The sequence below is a fragment of the Chenopodium quinoa genome, unplaced genomic scaffold, assembly GCF_001683475.1.
Source record: "Chenopodium quinoa cultivar QQ74 unplaced genomic scaffold, ASM168347v1, whole genome shotgun sequence".
NCBI lineage: Eukaryota > Viridiplantae > Streptophyta > Magnoliopsida > Caryophyllales > Amaranthaceae > Chenopodium > Chenopodium quinoa.
In genome coordinates, this window is record NW_018744113.1 from 205,090 (window position 1) to 230,392 (window position 25,303).

The window sequence follows — 25,303 nt, forward strand, 5'->3', positions numbered from 1 at the left end:
GGGTCGAATCCACAGGGAAACAAGTCTTTCTACTCCTAATTAATTATTATAATCTAAATTATCAAGTAACCAATATTTTTGTGAGTAAAATCTATGCTACGAAGATTATGAGTAAAGAGAGTAAATAGGGAAGAAATCAATAATAATAAATCCTAGAGCATAGGTTCACTAATAAACAATATTCCAGGGCAAAACATAATAGTCAATCATCAATGCATTAATTAATCAGATCATAAAGGGCTTTCGCTACGTATTACAATCACAGAGTTAATTTACCGGTATTAAATCTCATCTCTCGAATCTCGACCTAACCATTTATAAATTAATCTGCCTATTGAAACTAAGCCTAAACATCAATTCTCATCTCTAGAATCTCGAATCAATATTGCTAAACCCATACAATTAAACCTGGCCAAATCTAATTGCATAGTATTCAAACAATCAATAGGAAATCAATTAAGCATTAACAATCAATAATCATTAAATTACCCCTTCATATTATTTATTAGATCCCCATAAACCCTAAAAAGAGAACTACTAAGATATGATTAAAGCTAAATAAAACATAGTAAATAAACGAGACATAAGGAATTGAATGAATAAAAATACTGAGATTAATAAAAGAGAAATCGTACCTAGACGGCGGAATTACAATGGAGTTTTAGGAACAAGAGAAAATAAAGTCTAAAGAGAGAAAATCTAAGTAGAGAGAGAAGAAAATAATACTAGAGTCTAGAGAAGTGAAAAGAAGTGTATAATCTTGCCTAATAAAAATACATTAATACTAAGCAAGGAAGTCTACGCTAAACAAAATTAATCGGAGCTTAACAACCATCCTCTAATAATCGCGCCCGGTCGGGCAAGGGGCCGCCCGACCGGGCCCGCCTTTTTTTGTCCATCTTCTTTCTCGCGCACGGCCGGGCGCGTGCTCCGGGCGTGAGAACTGCTGGGGCTTGCTTCGCCCTGCCCGGCCAGGCGCGCCTTCGGGCGGAGCCTAGCTGGTCCGGGCGGAGCTCTTAGGCTACATGGCTATCTCCTTGGGCCTCCGAACTTGGCCCAATTGCCTTGTATTTCCGAAACTAAGCCCTTAGTCACCGATTTGCTACCTCCAATCGGTCTTGGGCTATCGAAAGTGGTCGCGGTCTTCCAACGCTTGTAGATGCTCCTCGAAAATCCGGGAAAATGCTCCAAGTATGCAAATTCCTACAAAACTCAAGCAAAACTACAAAAACACTGGAAAACACAAATTAGTAATAAAAGTGGCTCGAAAGAGCCAAAACACTACTAATTACGACCAAGGGACGGGGGTAAATCTCTATATAAAACGAACATATCATTCAGCTCCAATCAATTCAGTTCAATTGAGTTCAGCTCCTAATTTCCCTCTCTCATAAAATATTCATTTCAGCTTAATTCAGTTCAGTTCAGTTTAGTTCAGCTCCAATATGTTCAGTCCAGTTCAGTTCAGCTCACTTTAGTAAATGTGAACATGCCCTAACTTACAAACGCCAGTTACAAATATTAAGTTAATGGAAACAATTATTTATTTCTTTTTCTTTTTTTAAAAGAAAGGAAACAATTTTTCGTTGGAGTATTTTTTTTTTTTTTGTATGGGAATTTCTCGTTGAAACCGGTGGCAATTGTTTCCTTCTCTTTCCCCTTTCTATTTTCATTTTCGATTCGACCATTCACACTCTTTCAAAACTTCTCCTCTTTCGAAGCCCCTCATCAGCACCCTCCAGTCTTCCACAACCACGAGAACTTCTGGCCTAGAACTCCCTCCGCCACTGCCGCGAGAAGCTCGAGCCACCTGCACCGCGAGGGTTTAATTGAGTTTAATACTCGATTGCATGTTGCTGTTGCTACCTTTGATTTGTTTCGATGGCGTTGTCTAGTTCAGACCTTCCGATGATGTATCAATTGCTCTCTATTTTTTTAGCGGCGACCAAACTGCATGTTCGGAAACCGGCGAAAAATGCGCTTTCTCAGTCCGAAAGTCGGCTTGTTTTCTGCTCTTGATTATTGGTCTGTATATACTTTCCTTTTTCTGATTGTTAATTTGATTTATTTTTCAATTTTTTTCGGGTTCTATGAGAACCAACGTTCTTTATTCATCCCCATTCTTGCTGTTATATTATCTTTAATAGATGGACAAGTATGACTCATACCAAGTAAACGCTCACACACTTCTCCCTTTCTATTAACATATCTCAAACAAAGAGCCAATTGTTCCTTGTCAGAAACATCAGCGGACTCATCAGCAAGGATAGAAAATAAACCACCATCAATATCTTCAAGCATTGCTTTAGTGGTCTCTTTTGCACATGCATTTATGATATCTTTTTGGACTTTAGGAGAAGTAAGTTGACAATTACTAGGAGCATTTTTGAAAACAACTTTAGAATATTCAGGATTACCTTTGGAAATAAGGGATAAAAGTGAAAGAACGTTACCTCTTCTTAAGGAACTTTCTTTTTCATCATGACCACGGAAAGGCAACCCTTGGAGTAAAAGCCATTGGATAGATTCAATTGAAGCTTCAAGTCGCGTCCTATATGCATTTGTACTCTCAGCGGTTTGTTTTGTTAAGGCTTGTGTGATGCTTGAATTTTGTTTCTTGAACAAATCCATAGCTAAAACAGCATTATTATGTGCACTCAAGTGTTTACCGACATGTTTTCTTATTAAATCCGATCGATTCCATGATTTGAAACCATCACTAACAAAAGCATCACCTCCAACGGCATTTTCATCCTTGAATATATAACAAGGGAAACAATAGGCAGCATCCTTTTCCACACTATACTCAAGCCAAGTCCAAGTATCAAACCACTTAGCACAAAAGCGACGATTTTTGCCAAAAATAGAAGTTTGAGGAAATGTAAAGTCTTTGGGCTGACAAGGCTTTCTTTGAATGTAAATTCTTCTCACTAAATCTCTATCATCTTTATGAAATTGACTCATTTTTCTCCTCTTTCCTGGATCTTGTGGAAGATTAGAAAATTCATGTTCACTTAATCTTTCTCCAAAGATTGGGGCATTAGGAGAACATTGGCCTTGTTCATTTTGAGGGGAATTTTGAGTTGAATAATGAGATGGAGATGAAAGTTGCTCACTTTCTTGAGGTGGAGTTATATTTTGTTCATTTTGTGTTGGATGTGGAAGAGAAGTTGGAGTAGGATTCTTTTTAGCAAAGAAGCTAGTAATGTTTTGCATTTCATTTGGAGTATGTTTTCTCTTCATTCTGAAATTTGAATAAATATTGAACTAAATCAAGCAATATTCCCCAGAAAAATTATTTGAATAAATATTCAACTAAATGGTCTAAATCAAGCAATTTCACATAATGACATAATCACATAAACATATTACACAAAACACAATTACACAAAACAGATTTCACATAAGTAATAACTAATAAGTTCAAGAGATTTCAATTACAGAAAACACAATTACACAAAACACAATTACACAAAACAGATTTCACATAAGTAATAACTAATAAGTTCAAGAGATTTCAATTACACAAAACACAATTACACAAAACACAATTACACAAAACAGATTTCACAAAAAAAATCAATTGATGATTAGTTGATTACCTACCTTGCTAGGCGGAGGCGAGCAGCGGAGCAGGCGGAGCAGCACTGCAATAGGGCCACGGGCAGTCGGCTAGCACCGCAGCACGGCAGTCGGCAGCACTCAAGTCTCAGGCACCGAGGCACGCACTCAGCAAGACAACAATTCGCCAATTTAGCAGCACAGCCAACTACAAATTAACAAATCAACCAAAGTTTAAACCAAAGTTTAATAAAATTAACTAATTAGACTGAATTAATTTGAAGATTAGAAATTAAAAATAAAAATTAGAAATCAACTTACTAGCACCGACGTTTCGAGTAGCGATTTCACGAAGAGGACGGAGTCCACGAGTCACGACCACCGACGTCCGACCACCAGGCGATTAGGCGAAGAGAACGGTGGCTGCCTGGCTGCCTGGCTGGGACGAAGCGAAGAGGCGAACGCCGCGAACTGAAGAATGGAGATGAGGCGATTAGGCGAAGTCACGAAGAGAAGAAGGCTAGGGCTTGAAGTCTCCTCTAACTGATTTTAATATTTTTTTTTTTTAAATAACTTAAAATTTTTTTTTGGGCCTGGTGAGTCACTTGACCCACCAGGTCTAAGCCCAAGTCCGCCACTGAGTATGAGGTTATTAGTTTATGGTTAGGAACCATCTTGCAGTAGTTTTCAATTGATAATACTTGATTAGGAAAAAAATGCAGTAGCATGTTGTGGTAAAGCTTCTTCAACAAGGAGCTGATATTTTAGAGCTTGCTGGGCAGTTTTTCTTTATTGTGCTTCTTGTACAGTCAAATACTAGTTTTGTTTGACTTTTCCGGGATTAACTTTAACTACTTTTGTCTACTATTGTATAATAGTTAATTTCATTAATTTTCTTTTGAATAAGTTGGGATTTTGGTGGTTAAGTTGATATATTAGTGTTTATCTAATTTAGTATAGTCCATCAGAGTAATACTTCTTCGTAGTATACAAATCAGTAGTATACTCCCTTATTGCTGCCCCCCCTTCTGCTGCTCCCGTGGTGTTACCGTTATACTACTAAGAAATAAAACAGAAATTACTTATCTCTTGATGCGTGAACCAAAGTGACAATAGCCGCGTCGTGGAAAACCACTGACCTAAAAGACGATTCCGCGCTACCTCCCGGTGCAGTAGACTAGAAGCGGTCGCAAAAAGAAACGAGTATATATAGGCAGAAGAAGGGAGACATGAAACGTAAAACGAGGTACGAATCTGGCTAAGAAAACGACCAGATTCATTCAGACAGAAAAAGAATATTCTGTTTAACAAGGAAAAAGAAATAAAATTCCTCCAAAAAGATAACAAGGACCCACGCCCGCGCATCGCATTCCCCAAGACCCAAGTCCCGAGGCCCGAGCCCGGCCCGACCCAGCTCGGCTCGACGCGCGCGCGCGCGTGTGTGTGGAGTAACACTTAACTCACACTCACTCAACTAAGTAGTGTTAAGACACTACAATATAAAAACAAGGAAAAACCTTTCCCCCCAACCAATGTGGGATTTTCCCCTTTCATTTGTTTTTCTCTCTCTCTTGTTTTCCCCATCCCTCTTATTTTATATCAAGAACTTCCAACAATCCCCCACATGTTCGAAGATATGAAAAAGAAAGGAAGGAAAAGATGAATTCTGGGCAAAACAAAACAATTGCATAAGTGTCAATGTCTCGCGACTTGAATTAACACATAGTGGACATCAAGCTATGATCCCTCACCTACCAAGTGACTTTCGTCTTGAACTTAATAGGGAGTTAGGAATCCGTCACTTTGAGCCACACAATTGAACATGTATAATATTCTGAAATTCCGCGAATAAAGGTGACGCATTATACTGGCCATACGTCCAGCCTGGATGCTCATAGGTGCTCTAGAGTATAAGCCCACGAAATACTCATAGGAAGCGGCCACACTTCCACACCTAAGTAGGTGAACTCCATCAAGTGTGAGCTACAACACACCTCCAAAAATATGGATATGGGTTCATTAAGATCCATATGCTCAACCTCCTTCTCATTTGTAGCTAAGCACAACAAACATCTAGAGATGGTCCAATAAAATTCAAAATGTGCTTCCGAATTATTATATAATGTTCCCCTTTAAACTCATGGTGAGTAGGAGTTCACTATTTCACAATTCATACAACGGGCTTTAGCCCCATCTCTTCCGATGTTTCCAAAACTAGTTTTTTACATAGGCCTTTAGTTAACGGATCCGCAATTTTCTTTTCGGACTTAACATAGTCCAGTGATATCACCCCTTCAGACAACAGATTTCTGACGGCTTTATGCCTCAGACGGATGTGTCTCTTCTTCCCATTATACGCATGGTTGTGAGCAACAGCAATAGCAGCTTGCGAATCACAATGAAGTGCAACTGAAAGAGCTGGCTTCCCCCACAGCGGAATATCTCCAAGCATGTTCCTCAACCATTCTGCCTCATGACCTGCCAATTCAAGAGCAATAAACTCAGATTCCATAGTAGACATAGCAGTACAAGATTGCTTACAAGATTTCCAGGATACAGCTCCACCACCAAGGGTGAAGACATAGCCACTAGTAGAGTTAACTTCATCATTATCGGATACCCAGTTGGCATCACAAAAACCTTCCAAAACTCCAGGAAACTTGGAGTAGTGAAAACCCCAATCCGCAGTACCCTTAAGGTACCTAAGCAACCTCCTAAGAGAAATCCAATGATCACTGCTTGGGTTATGAGTGTACCTGCTCAACCTACTAACAGAATAAGCAATGTCAGGTCTAGTGTAGTTCATTAGAAACATAACACTACCAATAATTCGAGCATACTCAGACTGATTAACTGGATCACCATTATTTTTCTTTAGGTGGAAACTTGGGTCATATGGAGTCTTAACTAGATCGACATTAAATGAGTCAAACTTTTTAAGAAGCTTTTCAACATAGTGTGACTGATTAAGACAGATGCCTTTTGGAGTCCTTTTGATTTTTACTCCCAAAATCACATCTGCCTAACCCATGTCTTTCATTTCAAAATTCGAACTCAAAAATTGTTTTGTCCCATTTACTCGATCCAAGTCAGTCCCAAAAATCAACATATCATCCACATAAAGACAAATAATTACACAACCATGACTATCATGCTTAAAATAAACACAAGTCACCTTCATTAACATGAAAACCAATACCAGTCATAGTCTTATCAAATTTGTCATGCCATTGCTTTGGAGCTTGTTTGAGCCCATACAATGACTTGACTAACTTACAAACCTTGTTCTCTTGGCCTGGAACAACAAACCCTTCAGGTTGGACCATATAAATCTCCTCATCCAAGTCACCATTCAAAAAAGCAGTTTTGACATCCATTTGATGAACAACAAGATCAAAAATGCAAGCAAGAGCAATTAAAGTCCTAATAGTTGCAATTTTAGTAACAGGGGAGTAGGTATCAAAATAATCAATGCCAAACTTTTGAGTAAAACCCCTTACCACTATCCTTGCCTTATACTTGTCTATGGATCCATCGGCCTTTAACTTTTTCCGAAAGATCCATTTACAAGTAATGGGCTTACAACCTCTAGGAAGTTCAATCAATTCCCAAGTGTTATTATTGAGAATTGATTGTAACTCACTATCAATTGCTTCTTTCCAAAAAAACAGCATCAACTGACCTCATTGCCTCATCATAGGTTCTTGGATCATCTTCCAAAACAAAAATATGCACAAAATCATCATCAATTAAGGAAGATTCAGATAAACAGGAAGTAATAAAATCAGGACCAAAACTGTTTTCCTTTCTTGCCCTTTTGCTTCTCCTTGGCTCTAAAAAAGAATCATCGTTAGTAATAGGAGCATTAGCAATAGGAAAACTAACAGAACTACTAGCATGCAATTCACTATCATTAGAAGAAGACATCTTCAAAGGAAAAATGTTCTCAAAGAACTCAGCATCTCTAGCTTCAATGATATGACCACCTGCATAAGAGTTGTTAGCACCTTTAACAAAGAAACGATAAGCTGCACTTTGATAAGCATAGCCAATAAAAATAGCATCAACAGTTTTGGGACCAATTTTATCCCTCTTGAAACTAGGTATGCCTACTTTTGCTAGGCACACCCACACTTTCAAGTATTTCAGGTTTGGCACTCGACCTTTCCATATTTCGTATGGAGGCTTGTCAAGCTTCTTGTGAGGAACCCTGTTCAAAACATGACAAGCAGAAAGAATAGCCTCCCCCCACATGTTATTAGGAAGCCCAGAACTAATAAGCATAGAATTCATCATATTCTGTAAAGTTCTATTTTTCCTTTCAGCTATACCGTTTTGTTCGGGTGAATAGGGAGCCGTCGTCTCATGAACAATGCCAAGTTTCTCACAAAATGCCTTAAGAGTGTCAGGGCTGTACTCACCACCCCTGTCACTCCTAACCCTTTTAATCCTTTTGTCCAATTGGTTTTCTACCTCAGCTTTATATTTGAGGAACATTTCCTCAGCTTCGTCCTTAGACCCGAGAAGATAAACCATGCAAAAACGTGAACAATCATCAACAAAAGTAATATAATACTTTTTACCCCCTCTACTTTCGTGATTATTAAAATCACCTAAGTCACTATGAACAAGCTCTAGTACTTCAGTCTGTCTATCTACTGATTTAAATGGCTTCTTTGTAAATTTAGCTTCAACACAAACTTGACATTTTGAAAAATCCGTATTAGAAAAACTTGGAATCAAATTTAAGTGCTTAAGCCTTTTAACAGAATCAATATTAACGTGACCTAATCTAGCATGCCATAAATCAATAGACTCAGCAATATAAGCAGAAGAAGTACTAGCATTCTTATTCATAGTGTCAATCTTAACATCAAGAGTAAAAAGCCCCCCATTACAAAATCCCTTCCCCACAAATTCCCCATTGCGAGTAAGAACTAATCTATCAGAATCGAAAGAGAGCTTCAGTCCAGCTTTCATGAGTAAACTGCCAGAAATTAAATTCCTGCGCATTTCTGGAACATGCAAGACATTAGTCAGAGTAAGCAATTTTCCAGAAGTGAGAGTGAGAACGATCTTCCCTTTGCCTTGGATAGAAGAAGAAGCTGAGTTGCCCATGAAGACATTTTCACCTTCAACCTTGTCATAGGTAGTGAACATGTCCTTGTTGGCGCAGATGTGCCTGGTAGATTCAGTGTCAACAATCCACTCAACAACATTACCTGTAAAGTTAGCTTCTAAAACAACATCAACAATAACGTCAGAACCCTCAATAAGATTTGCTTGACTTTGCCCATTCTTCTTCTTGACCCTACAATCTTTAGCCTTGTGACCAGTCAGACCACACTCAAAACAAGTACCCAAATTTGTACTTCTGAATCTTCCCTTTAGGCTTAAGGTTATGTTTTTGGCTTTGGACTGGTTGTTTGATTTGGGTTCAACAAGGTTGGCTTTGGCAGAAGAAGAGGAAGGAAAAACAGAAGGGGTTTTGTCTTTGATACGGTTTTCCTCCTCGATTTTGAGGTGGGCAGCAAGCTCCTCTAAGGTTAGGTCTTTCTTTTTGTGCATGAGTTGGTTACGAAAATCCTTCCAAGAAGGAGGGAGTTTCTCAATCAGAACAATAGCAAGGGTAGTATCACAAATAGACAGACCTTCAGCAGCCATATTAATACAAACACTCTCATAAGCATGAATTTGATCAATAATAGGCTTATCATCAACAACTTGAAAACTTAACCACTTACTAACACAATAACATTTAGTACCAGCATCATCAGTTCCATATTTTTTCTCTAAAGCATCCCAAATAGCCTTAGCATGATAAAAACCCATATAAATATCCAACAGATTATTCGACATATAATGCAACAACATGCCCTTAGAGGTTCTATCATCCTTAGCAAACTTAACATCACTTTCAGACAAATTATCCTTATCATCAGGTTCAACAATATCATCAAGAACATATGCAACATCAATTTGCTCCAAATAAAAACGCATCCTAATAGCCCAACGTTTATAATTCTTTCCATCTAGAGTAACTTAGACATATCAGGAATCAGAAACTTGGAAGCCATAATCGTCTTTTAGATTGTTATACTACTAAGCAATAAAACAGAAATTACTTATCTCTTGATGCGTGAACCAAAGTGACAATAGCCGCGTCGTGGAAAACCACTGACCTAAAAGACGATTCCGCACTACCTCCCGGTGCAGTAGACTAGAAGCGGTCGCCCTCCAGGATAAGCACGGCGCCGGAGTTTATGTGCACTCACAAACCCGACTGGAACTCAGAATACTTGCCCAGAAAACAGAACAGAAGAAACTCGTGTTTAGATAATTTTAGAGAGGAGAGATAACTGAATGTGTTGTGTATTTTTGACTGGAAAAAGCAACGAGTATATATAGGCAGAAGAAGGGAGACATGAAACGTAAAACGAGGTACGAATCTGGCTAAGAAAACGACTAGATTCATTCAACCAGTCAACAACGTAAGCAAGAAACAAGGAATTAATTAATCAGCTGTTTAACAAGGAAAAAGAAATAAAATTCCTCCAAAAAGATAACAAGGACCCACGCATCCCGAGGCCCAGACCCGACCCGACCCGACCCGCACGCGTGTGTGTGTGTGGAGTAACACTTAACTCCCACTCACTCAACTAAGTAGTGTTAAGACACTACAATATAAAAACAAGGAAAAACCTTTCCCCCCAACCAATGTGGGATTTTCCCTTTCATTTGTTTTTCTTTCTCTCTTGTTTTCCCCATCCCTCTTATTTTATATCAAGAACTTCCAACAATTACTCCCTACTTTCGATCTGCTGCTCCATTAGTCCATTACTGCTGACCCCCTCTTTCTGCTGCCTCCCCTGCGTTCTGCAACTCAAACAATGCAATGTAAGGTAGTTGGTATATTATTATTGCGTGTGTATATATAGTTATAATATTGTCTATTTTATATACAGTATATATAATTAGATAAAGCAACAAACATTGCCATAAAATACTAGTTCATAGCATTTAAATTTTGATATTTTATCGTGTTCATAACCCCTTAAAGTTAGTGATCAGTCTCACTTGTTCTTGGAGGATCAGTTTGCTCGATTAACTTCAGAAGGCTTGTTCTCCTTCGTTAAGAGGTCTTTTTAGGTGATTCTTTTTTTGAATTTGGGTGAAATTTTGTCTACTTTCTGCCTACAATATTTCATAATTTTTCGAGTTCTTTTGCTATTAAACTGGACTGTTTTCTGCAACTGTGTCAATTTTAGTCCGAGTTAATAGTTATTGCTGTTTGTGTGCGATTTTGTTCCAAGTTGTGCTACGGTTTTTGCTTTGTTTTGTGCGCATACTGTGTGTATAGATCATGGCAGACGAGGCTATATTCGATTCATGAATAGACTACACATTATATTCAATCATTCATGTTTTCTTAAGGCTATATTTGATTGCTTGTGCTTATGGTGATAGCTAGCTATATTGTGTACTTTTATTTTTATTTTTTTTTTATATTTCAGGTATCAGTTAAGCAACAATTGCTTGGTTATTCAGTGGTCTGGGGACAATCCAAACAGCCTTGTAAGCATAGTTAATTTTGTTGTATTGTACTATTGTGGATGAATTTAAGTTGTATGGAGATATTTGGATTGCTTGTATTGTATGTTGTTGGTGAATTCAAGTTATGTGGAAGTGTTTGGAGTACATGTTTTGTTGGTTGAATTGTAGCAGGTTATAACCCATTTGACGATGGGTCGTTTGGTAGGATATATTACCAATCTTGTATGCGAATCAAATAATTATTTTTAAAAAAATTATTTATTTATCAGTATCTAGCGTAATCTAATGCTAGTTACCAATACAGTAATTTTTTTTTTTTAAAAAATAATAACTATTCGTAACTGGCGTTAGGCTATGCCAATTACAAATAGTACCATAATTGTAACTTAATGCCAGTTACGAATAGTATGAATTCTAACTTGAAAAATAGACTATTTGTAACTGGTGTTAAGTTAAGTCAGTTACGAATAGTATATTATTAGTAACCATCATTAGCCGATTACGAATAATTTTCACTAGTTGTAACGGTGGCAATCGCAACCAACAATGCCAGTTATAAAAAGTCAATATTGAGCAAAGTTGAGAGTATTAAAGTGTTTTTTTTTAATTCAAATAAATAATAAATAAATAAATAAATAAACCTAAATTATTGATAAAAAGACCTGTTTTTTGTAACAGGCGGTCTCTTAAGTCTCGTCGTACAAACTGACACGCTGATGATGGGTCTGACTTGTCTGGCGTGATGTTTTCTATAGTATATGAAAAGAGAGCCCCTTCTTAAACAATTGTTCTCTTTGTGTGTTTTCACTTTACCAAATACATTACAAAGTACTTGTATCTGCTTTGTGATACTTTTTTTTTTAAAATCTTATTTCTTTTTCCTTTTCTTTCCTTTTTTTTTATTTTTTTTTTATCCAAAACACTTAAATTAATACTATGAAAAAACTTTTGTACTCACTTTATATCATACCTAATACTAGTAGTATTTTTTTCATGTCTTCTTCACTAATATAGTTTTTTCTACTATAACACTACTATATCAAATTGTAATTAGTTTAAATATTAACTTAAAATATTTTTTTAATATTCTATGATTGTCTAGTGATTTCTCATTATATAAAATAAGAGTTTGCGCATTATGAACTCTAAACGTAGTATGTTTATCCCAATATATTGATGATTAATTAAAAGTATGCCTCACTTCGAGTACTCGCTCATATATTAGTTACACATAAGCTACTACGAGTATTTTTTATTTTAGTTTATTTATATAATCATTGACTTACTACTAAAATAAAAATTCGTCTAAGAGTCCTATAAAATTGTAATTGTATGACCTTTAATTATACAATACTTAGTTTTATTTGTTTGATGTAATTATGGACAACACTTGAGGAGTAAGGGTGATGTAATAATGAGGTGGAAATAAGCCATAAATAATTGAAATTTTAATTTGTCAAGTTTGTATTTTTAATTAATCAACCGAATTCCGTACCCCCATTCTCATATTTCTGGATCCGCCACTGGGAAAACCCTAAGCCTTTTTACATGGCGATACGAAACTGGGGAGAATTTCCCTTAGATGTAGCCATTGAAATCGCCGACAAAATAGAATTCTTTGAAGATGTTGAGGCCTTTGCTGGGGTTTGTACTTGTTGGAGACGTGCAGCAAAGCTTGCTGAACGATCATCATCATCTCGTCAAAAGCCATGGTTGATGCTGGCGGAACCGCCTCGCACTTCATACCGTCGGTTTTATAGCCTCTATAATTCCAAGGTTCGGCAAGTGGACTTGGCCGCACCATCAACTACACGACATCGTACCGCCTTGGGCTCTTCAAGCCTACTATTTCCACCAAAGGAGTACAAGAAGGAGAGCGTCTGGAGGTACTTCTCTTCTTGTGGATGGCTTATTTGCGTAACCCAAATTGGTCTGGACATAATTCTCATGCACCCGCTTTCAGGCCAAAAAATTCAAACTCCTGCATTACCTGTAACCATATTGCAGACTAAGGTAAACCTTAAATGGCATGATCGACTATACTTGCACATATTCCACAAATTCGCGCTATCAGAAAGTCCATCAACTACACGAGACTACACTATGGCAATGATTATATCTAGCACTCTAGCTTTCTGGGGGAGCGGTAATGACAATTGGTGGACGACTCCAAATGAGAGTTATCAGACTGAATTCAAGGATGTCATTTTTTATAAGGGAGAATTCTATGCCATCCGCTTTGCTGGGGATATTAGGCATGTACAGGTTGTTGCTTGCGGGAATACAAGCCCTTGCACTCCTAGGTTAGTTGTTGAGTTGGGTTGTTACGAAGACAGTTATTCTGACAAATTCTACTTGGTAGAATCTGTTGGTATGTTGCTGCTCGTCTCTCGTAAGGTGGCCAAGTCCTTTAATAAGCACGAACAGGAATATGCCTACAAGACTGCGTCCTTCAAGGTATGGGAGGTGAATGTCATCGACGGGATACTAACACAGGTGAACAGCTTGGGTAATAGAGCCCTTTTTGTTGGGTTTACCTCTTCTTTCTCCGTGGAATCATCTTTTGGTAAATTTTGGAACAAATACTATGATATGGCTGATTGTATTTACTACACAGATGATTTGTTGGAATTGTATTATCTATCTGAAGGTGGGCATGATATTGGTGTTTATAATTTGATATCTGGCAAAAATACTACGGACCACTACCAAGGTTTTTCGCGTTTCAGCGTTGTTACACCACCCTTGTGGGTCGAGACACCAAGGTTGTTTACTGCTAGTACGGTGTAAATCTACAGAAGGTGATAAACTCATAACGAGATTAGTCGGCTCATAAGCGACTCAAGTCTCAAATTCGGCTTAAGATTGTCAAGAGGCCATTGCAATTCACAATTCAATTAAGTTTTGTTTAAGACAGACTTACTTTGATTTTATTGTGAAATGAATCAGGTGGACATTAATTTTATGTTAATTTTATTGTTAAATGGTTAATTTTCTTGTTAAATGGTCAATTTTATTATAAAGTTTTATTATCCTACCTTTAATAAAATGTTGTGATTACCAAAATCAATAAGAATTAACGTTGAAATGACAATGTGATTATTTCGACATAAAGACCTCTTGATGCCTTCATAGATATAGATGTTAGCTTTTTCGCTTTAATTTTGTTTATAAAGCACATTTTCGTGCAAGTTGTGTGAACTAGATAGATATTGGACAAAATGAACAAAGGCACTTAGTCTAGTCCAGGCATATTGAACGAAATAGTCATATTATATTTCCCAAATATTGAACAAAATGTATACTCTGTTTCTCATCAATTGAAAAAAATAATCTAATACATTTCGTAAGTTTGAACAAAAATACAATTAATAGATAATAATCGGCATGGATAAAACCATACATGATTTTAATTTTATCGAAATAATCGTTGGCATTGAGTATTTCATCAATTAACATAGGTGAAAGAATTTGAAGTTATTGACGGGTTTCTAATCTGCAATTTTGTACAGCTTAGAAGCTAATATACGACATAAATTATGACAACTTAATTTTATTGCAGCTATTGAGTAAAGTGTCTATCCCCTCATAAAATAAAAAATAAATAAAAAATAGAGTAAAGGGTCTAAAATTCTCCTTAATAACTCTAATTCTTTTGATGTAAATAGCTTACTGAATGATTCTATCATGTACTGGAGCCACCCAGAAGATATATTAGAAACTTTGGACTAGTCATATTGAATAATTGATATTTAAATATCATGAAACCCTTAACAACATTTTTGGTTTGTAGTTGACTAGTTGAATATCCATTACAAATGAAGATAAAAAGTAGAACAAATTATATAATCCTAATATAATGTCAAACCATACACGAGGGTTTCATGATCTCATGTACATATTTTATTTTTTAGTTGGCAAGGGACAAGGCTGATAACCTCACTTGTACTCTTATTTTATTTTTCAGATAGCACCACAGGCCGGTTTCCTTAATAAGTCAGAAATTCCTATTAAAATTACCAAATAACAGGGAAAGAATAATAAACAACATATAAGAAATACCTCTCCCGATCCCATACCAATTGAAGTACCATGAGAACACTCATGTGAAGGTGTTCCCAAGTTGAAAGATTGTCACCTACCAGTCCATGTTGCAGCATACCTTTGGCTGCCTATAAATCCAGCTCGAGTATGTAAGAACAAATGCTCGCTTATCTTCTTTTGCTAATCTCATGCCTTCATATGTAAATCTAGCCATGAGCATCCCATAGACCTGAAATGTCAACAGAATCTCATATTAGATCAAGCTCTGTCAATCATATTTAAAAATGAGCAAGAAAAACAAAAGGAATAATTATATAGAGTAATAGATTGTGGTAGTATGAATGATTTTGGCTGCCGCCTATGTCAGGATCCCTATCATGAATATTTCTCTCAGGCATTTTCTTTGTCACTACCTAATAAACATGTAACAAGACATAATCAACTTACAACCCAAGACAGGGAGAATATTGAAGGTTGGGTGCAATCTGGATACAAAGGTCAACATTCAATACCTTGCATATTGCTGGTTAATTCATATCATTCCATTTACTATGAAGTTGTTCACTAAATCTGCCCACCATAATCGAGCTTTTGAATGTGTAAAATCAGGCCAGGCCATACTTTACCAGATTATAAGAGAAAATATGAGACTACCAATAGAGTTCAACAATATAATCCTATTGAACTTCAAGATGATAACATTGATAAGTGATGGAAGAATCGGGTTTCAAACAATTACTATTATAAAATTATGTTAGTTGTAATACTTTTGTGTAACAAAATTTAGAATAAATTCTTCCAATGACTTATCTAGTCAGTCGACAATGCATCAACTATGACTTTATCTATTATGAAGCTGGAGAAATAGATTTTCACCAGATTGATCAATGATGCTTTCTGTTTTTTCTTTATAGGCCCTATGAGTCTTGTTAAAGTATGGGCACATAACTACAAATTTATAAAAAAATAAATAAATAAAAGGAGGGGTATAGTTACGAGTTTTGTCGGACCCTACTCATTCTACTAATTCTAGTCACCTTTATTGCCACTCGACAAGACTATCGGGGTTTCTAACCCAACGATAGAGTAGTCAGGTCTTAATGCAGCTTGTATTATCTTATTTAAGTGTTTATTGTTTGCTAAACATCTTACTTCTACTACTAGTAGGTCACCAAACAGGGGAAGCGAGGTGACTTAGACAAATCTTTATTTGTCTATAACCTCAGACCAATCAATTGATAATTGAACTGGACAACTTCAATCTTCAGTCTGTCATAAGAACCTGTCCATGCATAATGAATTAGCCGGCTGATAAGCTAATGAAACTCAAGTCTCAAACTTGGCTTGTGATTGTCAAGAGGCTATCACAATTCACAGCTAACTAGACTAGAAATTTTCTATCTACTTTATATTTACATATATAATATTTCATATGAAAGAGTATAACATTCAACATTGTAATCAAGTAGTGTCTAGTAACGTATCAATTCTGATTTCAAAAGTATTTGCAAAAGCTTAGATACAAAAAAGTATCAGAGTTGTAGACTTTTACCCCCCAAATACTTGATTGAAGGAGTTAACCTCTATTCAATAAACCTATTACTCAGAGTGATCGATGAGTACACACTCTATTTTCAGTTCTTTACAAAGCAGTTACTTACAAAGCACTTTTGACTTTCTTTGATCTCATATTGATCACCATCTATACCTGGAAGATCAAATCTTACATAGAGAACCCACAGTACAAAATAATCCTCAAGAATCACCAGAGCATTGTTGCATTGCAGCTTTTTTTCACAAACTTCTCCAAACCCACGAATCTTGAACAAATTCTCATCGGCCACAGAATCTAGAATGTGGGCTGGTTAACAATGAAATTACATTAATCACAGTTGCAAGTATCAATTTCAAAGGTATTTAAAGAAGAAAAAACAGAGGATCGGCAATATATAGTTATATACCTGCTTCTAAACTTATTTTCTCACCATTGCAGCAAGAACATTCTGGTTGATGAAGAGTAAATCCATCCATTGTACCTAGGTTTGGCCAGTGAACTATGTTAGATATATTCAATATGGAAAGGGTAAAAACATCCAATTACTTATGTACTTCAGTAAATTATACCAAGAGAGACATGAGGTAGATGAGCCAATTTTGATCCCTTTCGACCTTTTGATTTACCAGAAACTGCTCCTTGAACCTTGGAAGCTGAAGGGGGCAGATCATGAAACTAAGAAAAATGGAACTAAAAAAAAGCCAGAAAAACTTCAGTGTCTTCGCATTAATACCTGATAAACCTCCCATCTCAGGGGCTGATTGAGAGTGTGATTGTTTAGTTTGCATAGCCTTGGAAACTGGAGTAGTAAACAGCAAACCATAAACAGAAAAATCAACCTCATCTCTTTTGAGTCTTGCACATTGCAAATAAAAGTCAATCCCGTTCTTTTTTCACCTTGATTTGCTACTTCATAAAGTTTAGACATTCTTCAATACTTGATGTAAGCTAGCCCATAACTATTAAAGAAATATCTCTTCTAATTGTAAGCTTAATAATGCTTACTAGCTAAATTTTACCAACTTAAATTTGGGGCTATAGTAGAAGGAAAACATTTAAAAGTAAGCATTTGGCAACAAGCATGCAGTAAGCAGAAACCAGGTGCATGTAATCAATTTAACCCAAACAGCCACAAAGGCAAAGGGTATTAGACTAACCCATGGCAAAGTAACACCTAACAAAATAACAACATGAACGAATTCACATAGGCATATCCACATTACCACATATGTACTTATTACCAAGGTAAGAAAATTAACATCTAAAAGCACTTATTCTACTACACGAACTAGGAAAGACTCAATAATTTCCCAAAAAAAAAAAAAAGGAAAGACTCAATAAACATAAATCATTATTTTAGTCATTTCAAAACATGGTTGTGAGTAGATGGTTGTATTCACTACTATAGTATCATAAATCCAAAGAAAAATGAAGGTTGTTAAAAATCAGGTATCTATTCCCAGTTCCTCAAACACATCTCCATACTAATTCTTCTACCACACAGTCTGCACTGCCCTCCATACTCCCTGCCATATTTCAAACAAGTAATGCTGATAGATGAGATTTTTTGCAGTCATGAATCTGGATGTTCAAGCATTAGTTGCATTTAATAAGACAAATTCAAAGAACTTGGTAAATAAGAAGTTTAAATTACTGAATCTTAATGTATGCACTGAATTTGTTGGTGGTCTCGACTATCTACTGCACGCACTACATGGCCAGTCCAAAGCAAATAAATGAAAAGTTACTTCAGTTTACAGCTACCAAAACACATCTCCAAACTAATTATTCTACTGCTCAGTCTGCTCTTCCATCATTTCATACTACCTCCCATAGTTCCAACAAAGGTCGATCCTGAAACTAGAGGTTCTTTGCACAGTAAATGCAAAGCCAAATGAGATGTGGTACAGAAGAGGGCAGGGTGACCACAATGGTGATCGCATGAGATACAAAAAAATTTGAGTATTTTGAGCATTCAAGGATAAATAATGTAGACCTCATAGTGGACATTGTTGATGTTTGGAAGAGATCAAAAGGAGGATTGGAGGAAGCTTATGAAGCTACACACATTCAGGATGGATACACCTATAGGAAAAGAAATGACGAAACTATGATAGCAAATGCCTCCCTCTTCTATGTGATTCTGCTCTGGAAAATGAAGCAAAGGAAATTGTTTGCCTCCAAAAATGGCATATTTACAGCAATTATAATAAGAATAGATAGCTAAGAATTAGTCAAATCCTAAATTACAAAAGAAGGGTATGATCAATTACTCACTTAGGATGAAAAACTAAGTGTTAGCTTTATTGTCTAAGACAGGCTATTGTGGATAACTGGATACCCATAAATTGACAATGAACCATGATATGGGATCCTAAATTACCAAGATCAACCTAACCACAACACCAACACATCAAAAGACCTATCTAACAAAGCAATTCACCCCGGCCTGCTTATCTTATTGATTCCACATTACATAAAATCAAAACCCACAACATGTACACATCAACATCAATCAAACCACAACATAATCATCATCTTACACAAGAAAATTAAATATTTCTCTTATGGATATAAACATTATTATTACTATTCACGGTTTAAAATATATATATTGCTAGATTACATAACCCCTAAACATAGAAATCATTTCATCCAAATTAACAAATTTTTACCCAAAAATCAACTACCCGTAAGATTATAAAATAAACCCAGAATGTATGATGAGGAAAAATTAGACCCAGGAAAATTCTTAAACGGAAAACAGAGACCAATAAATTTTCTCGACAAATAAAGAGAAAACACAGATTATCTTTAAAAATAACACAAACCCATAAATAATCTTCAAAAAAAAAATTAGAAAAAAACAAACCCAGAATTTGAAACATTAAGTTATATAAAAATTTGAGAAGGGAGATAAAGAAAAACATACTCTGCATACCCTTGAGGGAATACAATGTTGGAAGCTCTGTTAAATTCGGAAAATACATCCAAAAACAACCATTTTTCAGATTGGCATAGAAAGAACCTTGATAATCCATGGGTACTTTAACACGACCTCCGTAACTCCGCTTGTATTCGTCCAAATTTTTCCACAAAATTTCATAACTGGGTGCTTTAGCTACAAATTCGAAGACAGCATATGAAATTGAGTCTTCTTGGATGTTGTTTCGGGTTATCTCAAACTCATTTGCTCCTGGTACGTCAATTCTCAAGTAAATGCCGGAATCAAATGGACTGTTTTCTACTTTTGAGACAAATGGGTTTGGAACTGAATAATTGTAAAGCATAAAAATTAGTATATTCAAGTTTACAAAGTACTAAATATTACAAGGTATGCACTAAAATTAACCAACAATTATATTTATGAACAAGTTACCTAACTCCATTGTTGGTAGCTTGTGCTTTCTCTCTCTTCTTCTATGTCTTCTCTTCTCCAATTGTGTAGACGGTGGTTTTATTTTTTAAAAAATTGTGTTCAAAACTACATATAGGATGTAACGCGGTATTTTATTTCTAGTATTCTCGGACGTTTTTTCCAAACTGAGCCAATTTTGGCAAATATTAACCAAAATGGTTGCGTGGCAAAAGTATTTACAAACTAAGCTTCCAGGCTAAAACGCTGTCTCGGTCAGCGTTTTATGCCTGGGTTTTTTTTTAAAAAAAAAATCAACCTAAAAACGCTGTCTGGGACAGCGTCTTTGTTGTTGACCTTTTTTTTAAAAAAAATTTTGTAATTGCCTTTTATTTATAAAAATGTTTTTAAAAAACAAAAACAGTTATACCAAAGACGTTGTCCCAGACAGCGCTTTATGTACAAACTTCCTTGTACCTAAAACGCTGTCTCAGACAGCATCTTATTTTTAACCTAAAACGCTGTCTGGGACAGCGTTTCTTTGCTGGTGTGCAAAACAGCAGCAGAATCAGCCTTTTGCCACTGACTGCCACTTTCTTCTGCCCCCACCCACCACCCCCTGCCATGATTCTTGCCACCACAATCCACCAACAACCCCACCATCGACCACCATCTGCCACCACTTTTGACCTCCAACAACACTTCAACCAGCTCCACCACCAACCCCAACCATTCAACAACCGTCGATAACCACCCACCACAACCAACAACACTAAAACCACCATGAACAACCACATTAACCACCACGGGCCATCCTTTCTTCCCCATTTTCGACTATGGATTCCAAATGTCTGTTGTTTAATGTACATTAGCCCTGAAGGATCTATTTTGACTGACATAAATCCGATTTGGATAAATAAGAAAACAAAACTTCAAAACACAAACAGATTCATTCAACCAGCATGTCTTATATTGATAATGCAATCGTTATATACATCATTCCAGGAAAAAGGACAAAACAATGATACAATACGTTCACTACTCATCAATTTGGTGTAACCCTTCCCTAGCCTCACTGTCGTCCCTTCGTCTTGGACGACGCCGAGTGTAATGGTGAATGGTGGTGAATGGGTTCCGGCGCGGGGGGGGGGGGGGAGTGAGCTGGCTGGACGATGCGTCCTCCTGGGTTCTGAAGGGTGCAGAACTGTGGAAGATGTACTCCTCTGCCTCTGTGTGCGACGTAGGATCACCTCCACTGCTACTCTGGCCGGGGTCGAACCGCGAATGGATGGAGTGACCATCATCACCGTCCCGCTGTTGGATGAGATGACCGTGACCATGTCTGCGTAAGGAAGTTGCAGACATATCTCGCATCCGCTGGACCTGGGCTCTGGTGGGTCCGTCTGTAAGGGCGAGGGACAGTGCATCATACATCGCCACCATATCCGCCGCCTGTAGTAATCATCGATCAGTCAAGTACATGATATTTAAAAAATTTAAAAAATAAGGATGATAAGTATAGTAAAAGAAACTCACATATTCGCTAATGACGTCATGTGCCGGGTGGTAATGGGTGGACGGTGGTGTATAGCTGGGGTTGATGAAACGGCGTGTGATAAGCCTGTACCACACCATGTACGGATCGTCATGATCCATAACGCCCTGCATAGGAAAACCCTAAACGACATGACCCAACCGCTGCTCCCATAGCTGAAGATACTACCAATGCTCCAGTGCCCAGTTTGTCTCCGTCTTTCCCCGACGGTCAATGTCGTGAAGGCGCACGACAGTGTCACAGTTCTGGGGAATAGGCTGCTGCAGTCTGAACTGTCGCATGACGCGATCAGGTAGGTGACTCTCCACAACCTCGAAACAGATCAGGGGGACCCGGGCACGCCACTCTCCCTGATGCTCCAGTAGATGTGCAGGCATGACATCTACCAACTCCGGTACATACGGATCCCATGTGATCTGCAATAACACATCCTAAATAAGTTAGTCCACAATCAGTATACACAGTACCTAAATGATTACAAATGTCTTCAGAGTTTGTACCTGATCCTCAGTGAGTCGATCAAGGGCGTCTCGGTAGTATGGGAGACCCGTCGCCGCATGTGCCTGTGTGAGTCTGGGGACCATCCACCTGGGGCAACAAATTTGGTAAGTATGTTTACAAAATGAAATCGTATATGGGAAAAAAAAAATGACAATTGTTACAAACCTGCAACCGTAAGCCTCATCAGCTGCAGAGCGAGGCGGAGCGATGTACGGCTCATACTGGTCAACCTGGTCCTGCTGCCCCGGACGATGTACAGCAGGCCTACCTGGTCTTCCTACGTGGATGTGCTTCCAAGCCCATAGCTTCAATAGCAAAACACAAAACTATGTTAAATATGACATTACTCATTGCATAATTCGCTTGTGATAATATACGTAGTATACCTGAAGCACAAACAGAGGTCCTCCAATCTCGAGCGCACCACTCCGTGAGGCTCTGCAAAGTTGGCGATACAACACCGCCAAAGAGGCACGACCCCAGCTGTATCCACGGATATGCTCCCAGTCGTGGTCTAACAGCTGTAGGTAAATAAGCTGCAAGTGGCTCCCGCTCTTGTTGCCGAAAAACACGCCGGATATGAGGAAGAACAAGTACGCTCGAGCGTATCTCTGTACTGTGGCGTCATCGGCGTCCGCAGGCAAGCCCTGGAAAGTATCTCGTAACCAGACCGTCCTCAAGGCGGAGCCCCTAACATCGTTGGGACCCGGCTGCACCCCGAGAACCCGCACAACCAATCCAACGGGATCGACTAGAAATGATCCCGTCACCGCAGTCCCCTGTACTGGAAGGCGCGTCAGTATTGCCACGTCCCGCAATGTCACAGTCGCCTCCCCAACTGGTAGGTGGAAGGAGTGCGTCTCCTGCCTCCATCTCTCCACTAACGCCGTGACAAGGTGTCGGTCGATCTCCCTGAATCCCAAGCGATGTACACCGCCAAAGCCAGCGTACGTCACGTACTCAAGGCAGCGATCATGGACAACCCAGGGGTCCTGTAGTGCCTGCACTGTAGTGGCTTCGCTACGTCACCCTGTAAACACAGGAGCATTTATAAGTAACAAAAGATAGTACATCAAAGAATCCAAAAACGTTAAAGATGAATCATTACCGTCAGGTTCCATACGTCGACGCTCCGATGGGTGTCCTGTAGTGTCAGGACATAAGGGTCAACAGGTCCGGGTGTCCTATCCTGTACGTCCATGATATCTGTTCATTGAAAACGTTACACACCAAACACTAACACAATATATTGAATACTAATTTCGATTGAAAGGCATAAACAGGAAATCTCGAACATCCAACGTACAAAATAAAATTCATCGAATTGAACACAATAACACATAATGTAGAAAATTATAACTGTTTCATCAAAATAACACCACTACATACTACTATATCAAATAACACATATACACTTAGGTCCTATGTTGGTCTAGATGGACAAGTAGTGCGGTTGTGACTTTGCTGGTGACAACGGCTGCATTTGGTTGGGGGCCGGTTGCTGTCATCCATCTCATTGCGTATGCGCTTCGACTTTGGACGACCTTTTCCACGTATCATTGTGCCGTCCGGAATGAGTTTAATGCCTACGTACTGTGCCCACTGTGCCCAGGTTGTCTCGCAGGGGATCGGCCAGAACTGTGGTGCATAGGTGTTCATGTAGGCGGCCGACTGCAACAGAGGGTCCACCCAAGGCCGTTCTGATAGTGAGTATGTAGCACAGACTGCTAGCACATGAGAACATGGGAGGTGGAATATCTTCGGTTTGTTGCACATACACGTTCTCAACTGCCAGTTCACCGTATGCTTGTGGCCTCCTTTATTACCAACTCTCTCTCCCCTCTCTGTTGTCACTTGGTAAATATGCAATCGCCGGTTATAGGCATCCACTCTATGATATCTGGCTTTAGCGGTGTTCTTCTCGAGGATGGCAGTGACCTTTGGGGGGTATGGAAGTCCCTGATCAGACCTAGCCTCAGAAGACTCCCTTCTCAAAGTGAAATACTTGTTAACTCTGTGGAAGGTTAACTCGACAAGGGACATAATCGGTAGAAACCGAGCTCCTTTCAGCACATTGTTGAATGTCTCCGAGAAGTTAGTAGTACATATACCATACCTGCGACCACTGTCGTGAAATAGAGACCACATAGGGAACGGGACTTGAGAAATGTACTCAATGATCGACATAGGTATTTACATACAAATAGATATGCAATTACCGATTCAATAATAACATATCATAGGCATTAATCAACAAGATTTATGGGCACAACAAATTAACTCTGACGTAAATACCATAATGTAAATTAAAGAATTTTAAGTACAATAAATACCTGCAGCCTCATTACGAGCGTCTAGTATGATCTGTGCACTCTCTCGGATGTCACTCATAACATCAGCAGTGAATAGGTCTGGCCTCATACGCTTAAGCATTTCTTGCACAACGATGCTCTCAAGTATGCCAGCGTTTGTAGATGATGCGTAAGGGCCTCCGTCAACTTCAACCTCATCGTCTCCATCATCTGCCACCTGCACTTCAGGATCGCGACTCTATATAGGTGCACGCTTTACCCTTACTTTAACCCACTTGTTGGCCTTGGTATCAAATGTGTACCCCAAAGTATTAGTAATGGTATTTTCGTTAAACGATTGCTTTGGTCTAGAGATCACTACTTCATTAGATAAATCAACATCAAAATGCATGAAAACCTTAGTCAACCACATCCCATAAGGAAGGAATAGACCTTCCTTTGATGATTTTTGAATATTAATCATGTAGTCAATCATCATCCTCGACATATTCATTTTGATACTAGCAAGTACAAAGTACATGACCAACATGTCTAAGTATGTCAATGAGGACAGTCTTCCATTACGGCAATTAAAGGACTTGAAGAGAATCAGATGAAGAAGACAAGTAGGCAGTGGCAGTTCATAGATTTCTAGTTTCTTAGTCCTACCAGAGTCATCTTGATCAAGCACAAGATTGAGACTTTTCTTATAATCAAATTCCTTGACGGTGCTCCATTTTTTACCCGGAGAACAGCGCGCACCCCTGCTCGAGGGATCTTTAAGATTCTGCTCAAAGAATTTTCATCCAACTTTATCTCTTTTCCCTTTACCCAAGTAATAATTACTTCCTCATTTTTGTTTGCATGATCAAAATGAGTGTAGAACT

General features: G+C 38.1%; 5 protein-coding genes across 5 annotated transcripts; 1 reads left to right on the forward strand and 4 right to left on the reverse strand.

Moving 5' to 3' along the window:
- Nucleotides 1-2,088: 2,088 nt before the first annotated feature.
- Nucleotides 2,089-3,243, reverse strand: LOC110692539. Its single transcript, XM_021869576.1, has one exon. It carries the CDS (start codon nucleotides 3,241-3,243, stop codon nucleotides 2,089-2,091), a length of 1,155 nt encoding a protein of 384 aa, XP_021725268.1.
- Nucleotides 3,244-12,663: 9,420 nt separating this feature from the next.
- Nucleotides 12,664-13,905, forward strand: LOC110692540. The gene has a single exon (XM_021869578.1). The coding sequence runs from the start codon at nucleotides 12,664-12,666 to the stop codon at nucleotides 13,903-13,905; it is 1,242 nt and encodes a 413-aa protein (XP_021725270.1).
- Nucleotides 13,906-16,647: 2,742 nt separating this feature from the next.
- On the reverse strand, nucleotides 16,648-20,236 carry LOC110692578. Its single transcript, XM_021869613.1, has 6 exons — nucleotides 20,094-20,236; nucleotides 19,647-19,985; nucleotides 17,448-17,513; nucleotides 17,284-17,367; nucleotides 17,121-17,195; nucleotides 16,648-17,020 (listed from the first exon to the last, which is right to left on the reverse strand). Exons 1-6 carry the CDS (start codon nucleotides 20,101-20,103, stop codon nucleotides 16,794-16,796), a joined length of 801 nt encoding a protein of 266 aa, XP_021725305.1. The 5' UTR covers nucleotides 20,104-20,236; the 3' UTR covers nucleotides 16,648-16,793.
- Nucleotides 20,237-21,668: 1,432 nt separating this feature from the next.
- LOC110692541 (serine/threonine-protein phosphatase 7 long form homolog) lies at nucleotides 21,669-22,476 on the reverse strand. The gene is made up of 4 exons (XM_021869579.1): nucleotides 22,473-22,476; nucleotides 22,291-22,402; nucleotides 22,125-22,212; nucleotides 21,669-22,040 (listed from the first exon to the last, which is right to left on the reverse strand). The coding sequence occupies exons 1-4, from the start codon at nucleotides 22,474-22,476 to the stop codon at nucleotides 21,789-21,791; spliced, it is 456 nt and encodes a 151-aa protein (XP_021725271.1). The 3' UTR covers nucleotides 21,669-21,788.
- Nucleotides 22,477-23,547: 1,071 nt separating this feature from the next.
- LOC110692542 lies at nucleotides 23,548-24,312 on the reverse strand. Its single transcript, XM_021869580.1, has one exon. It carries the CDS (start codon nucleotides 24,310-24,312, stop codon nucleotides 23,548-23,550), a length of 765 nt encoding a protein of 254 aa, XP_021725272.1.
- Nucleotides 24,313-25,303: the final 991 nt, after the last annotated feature.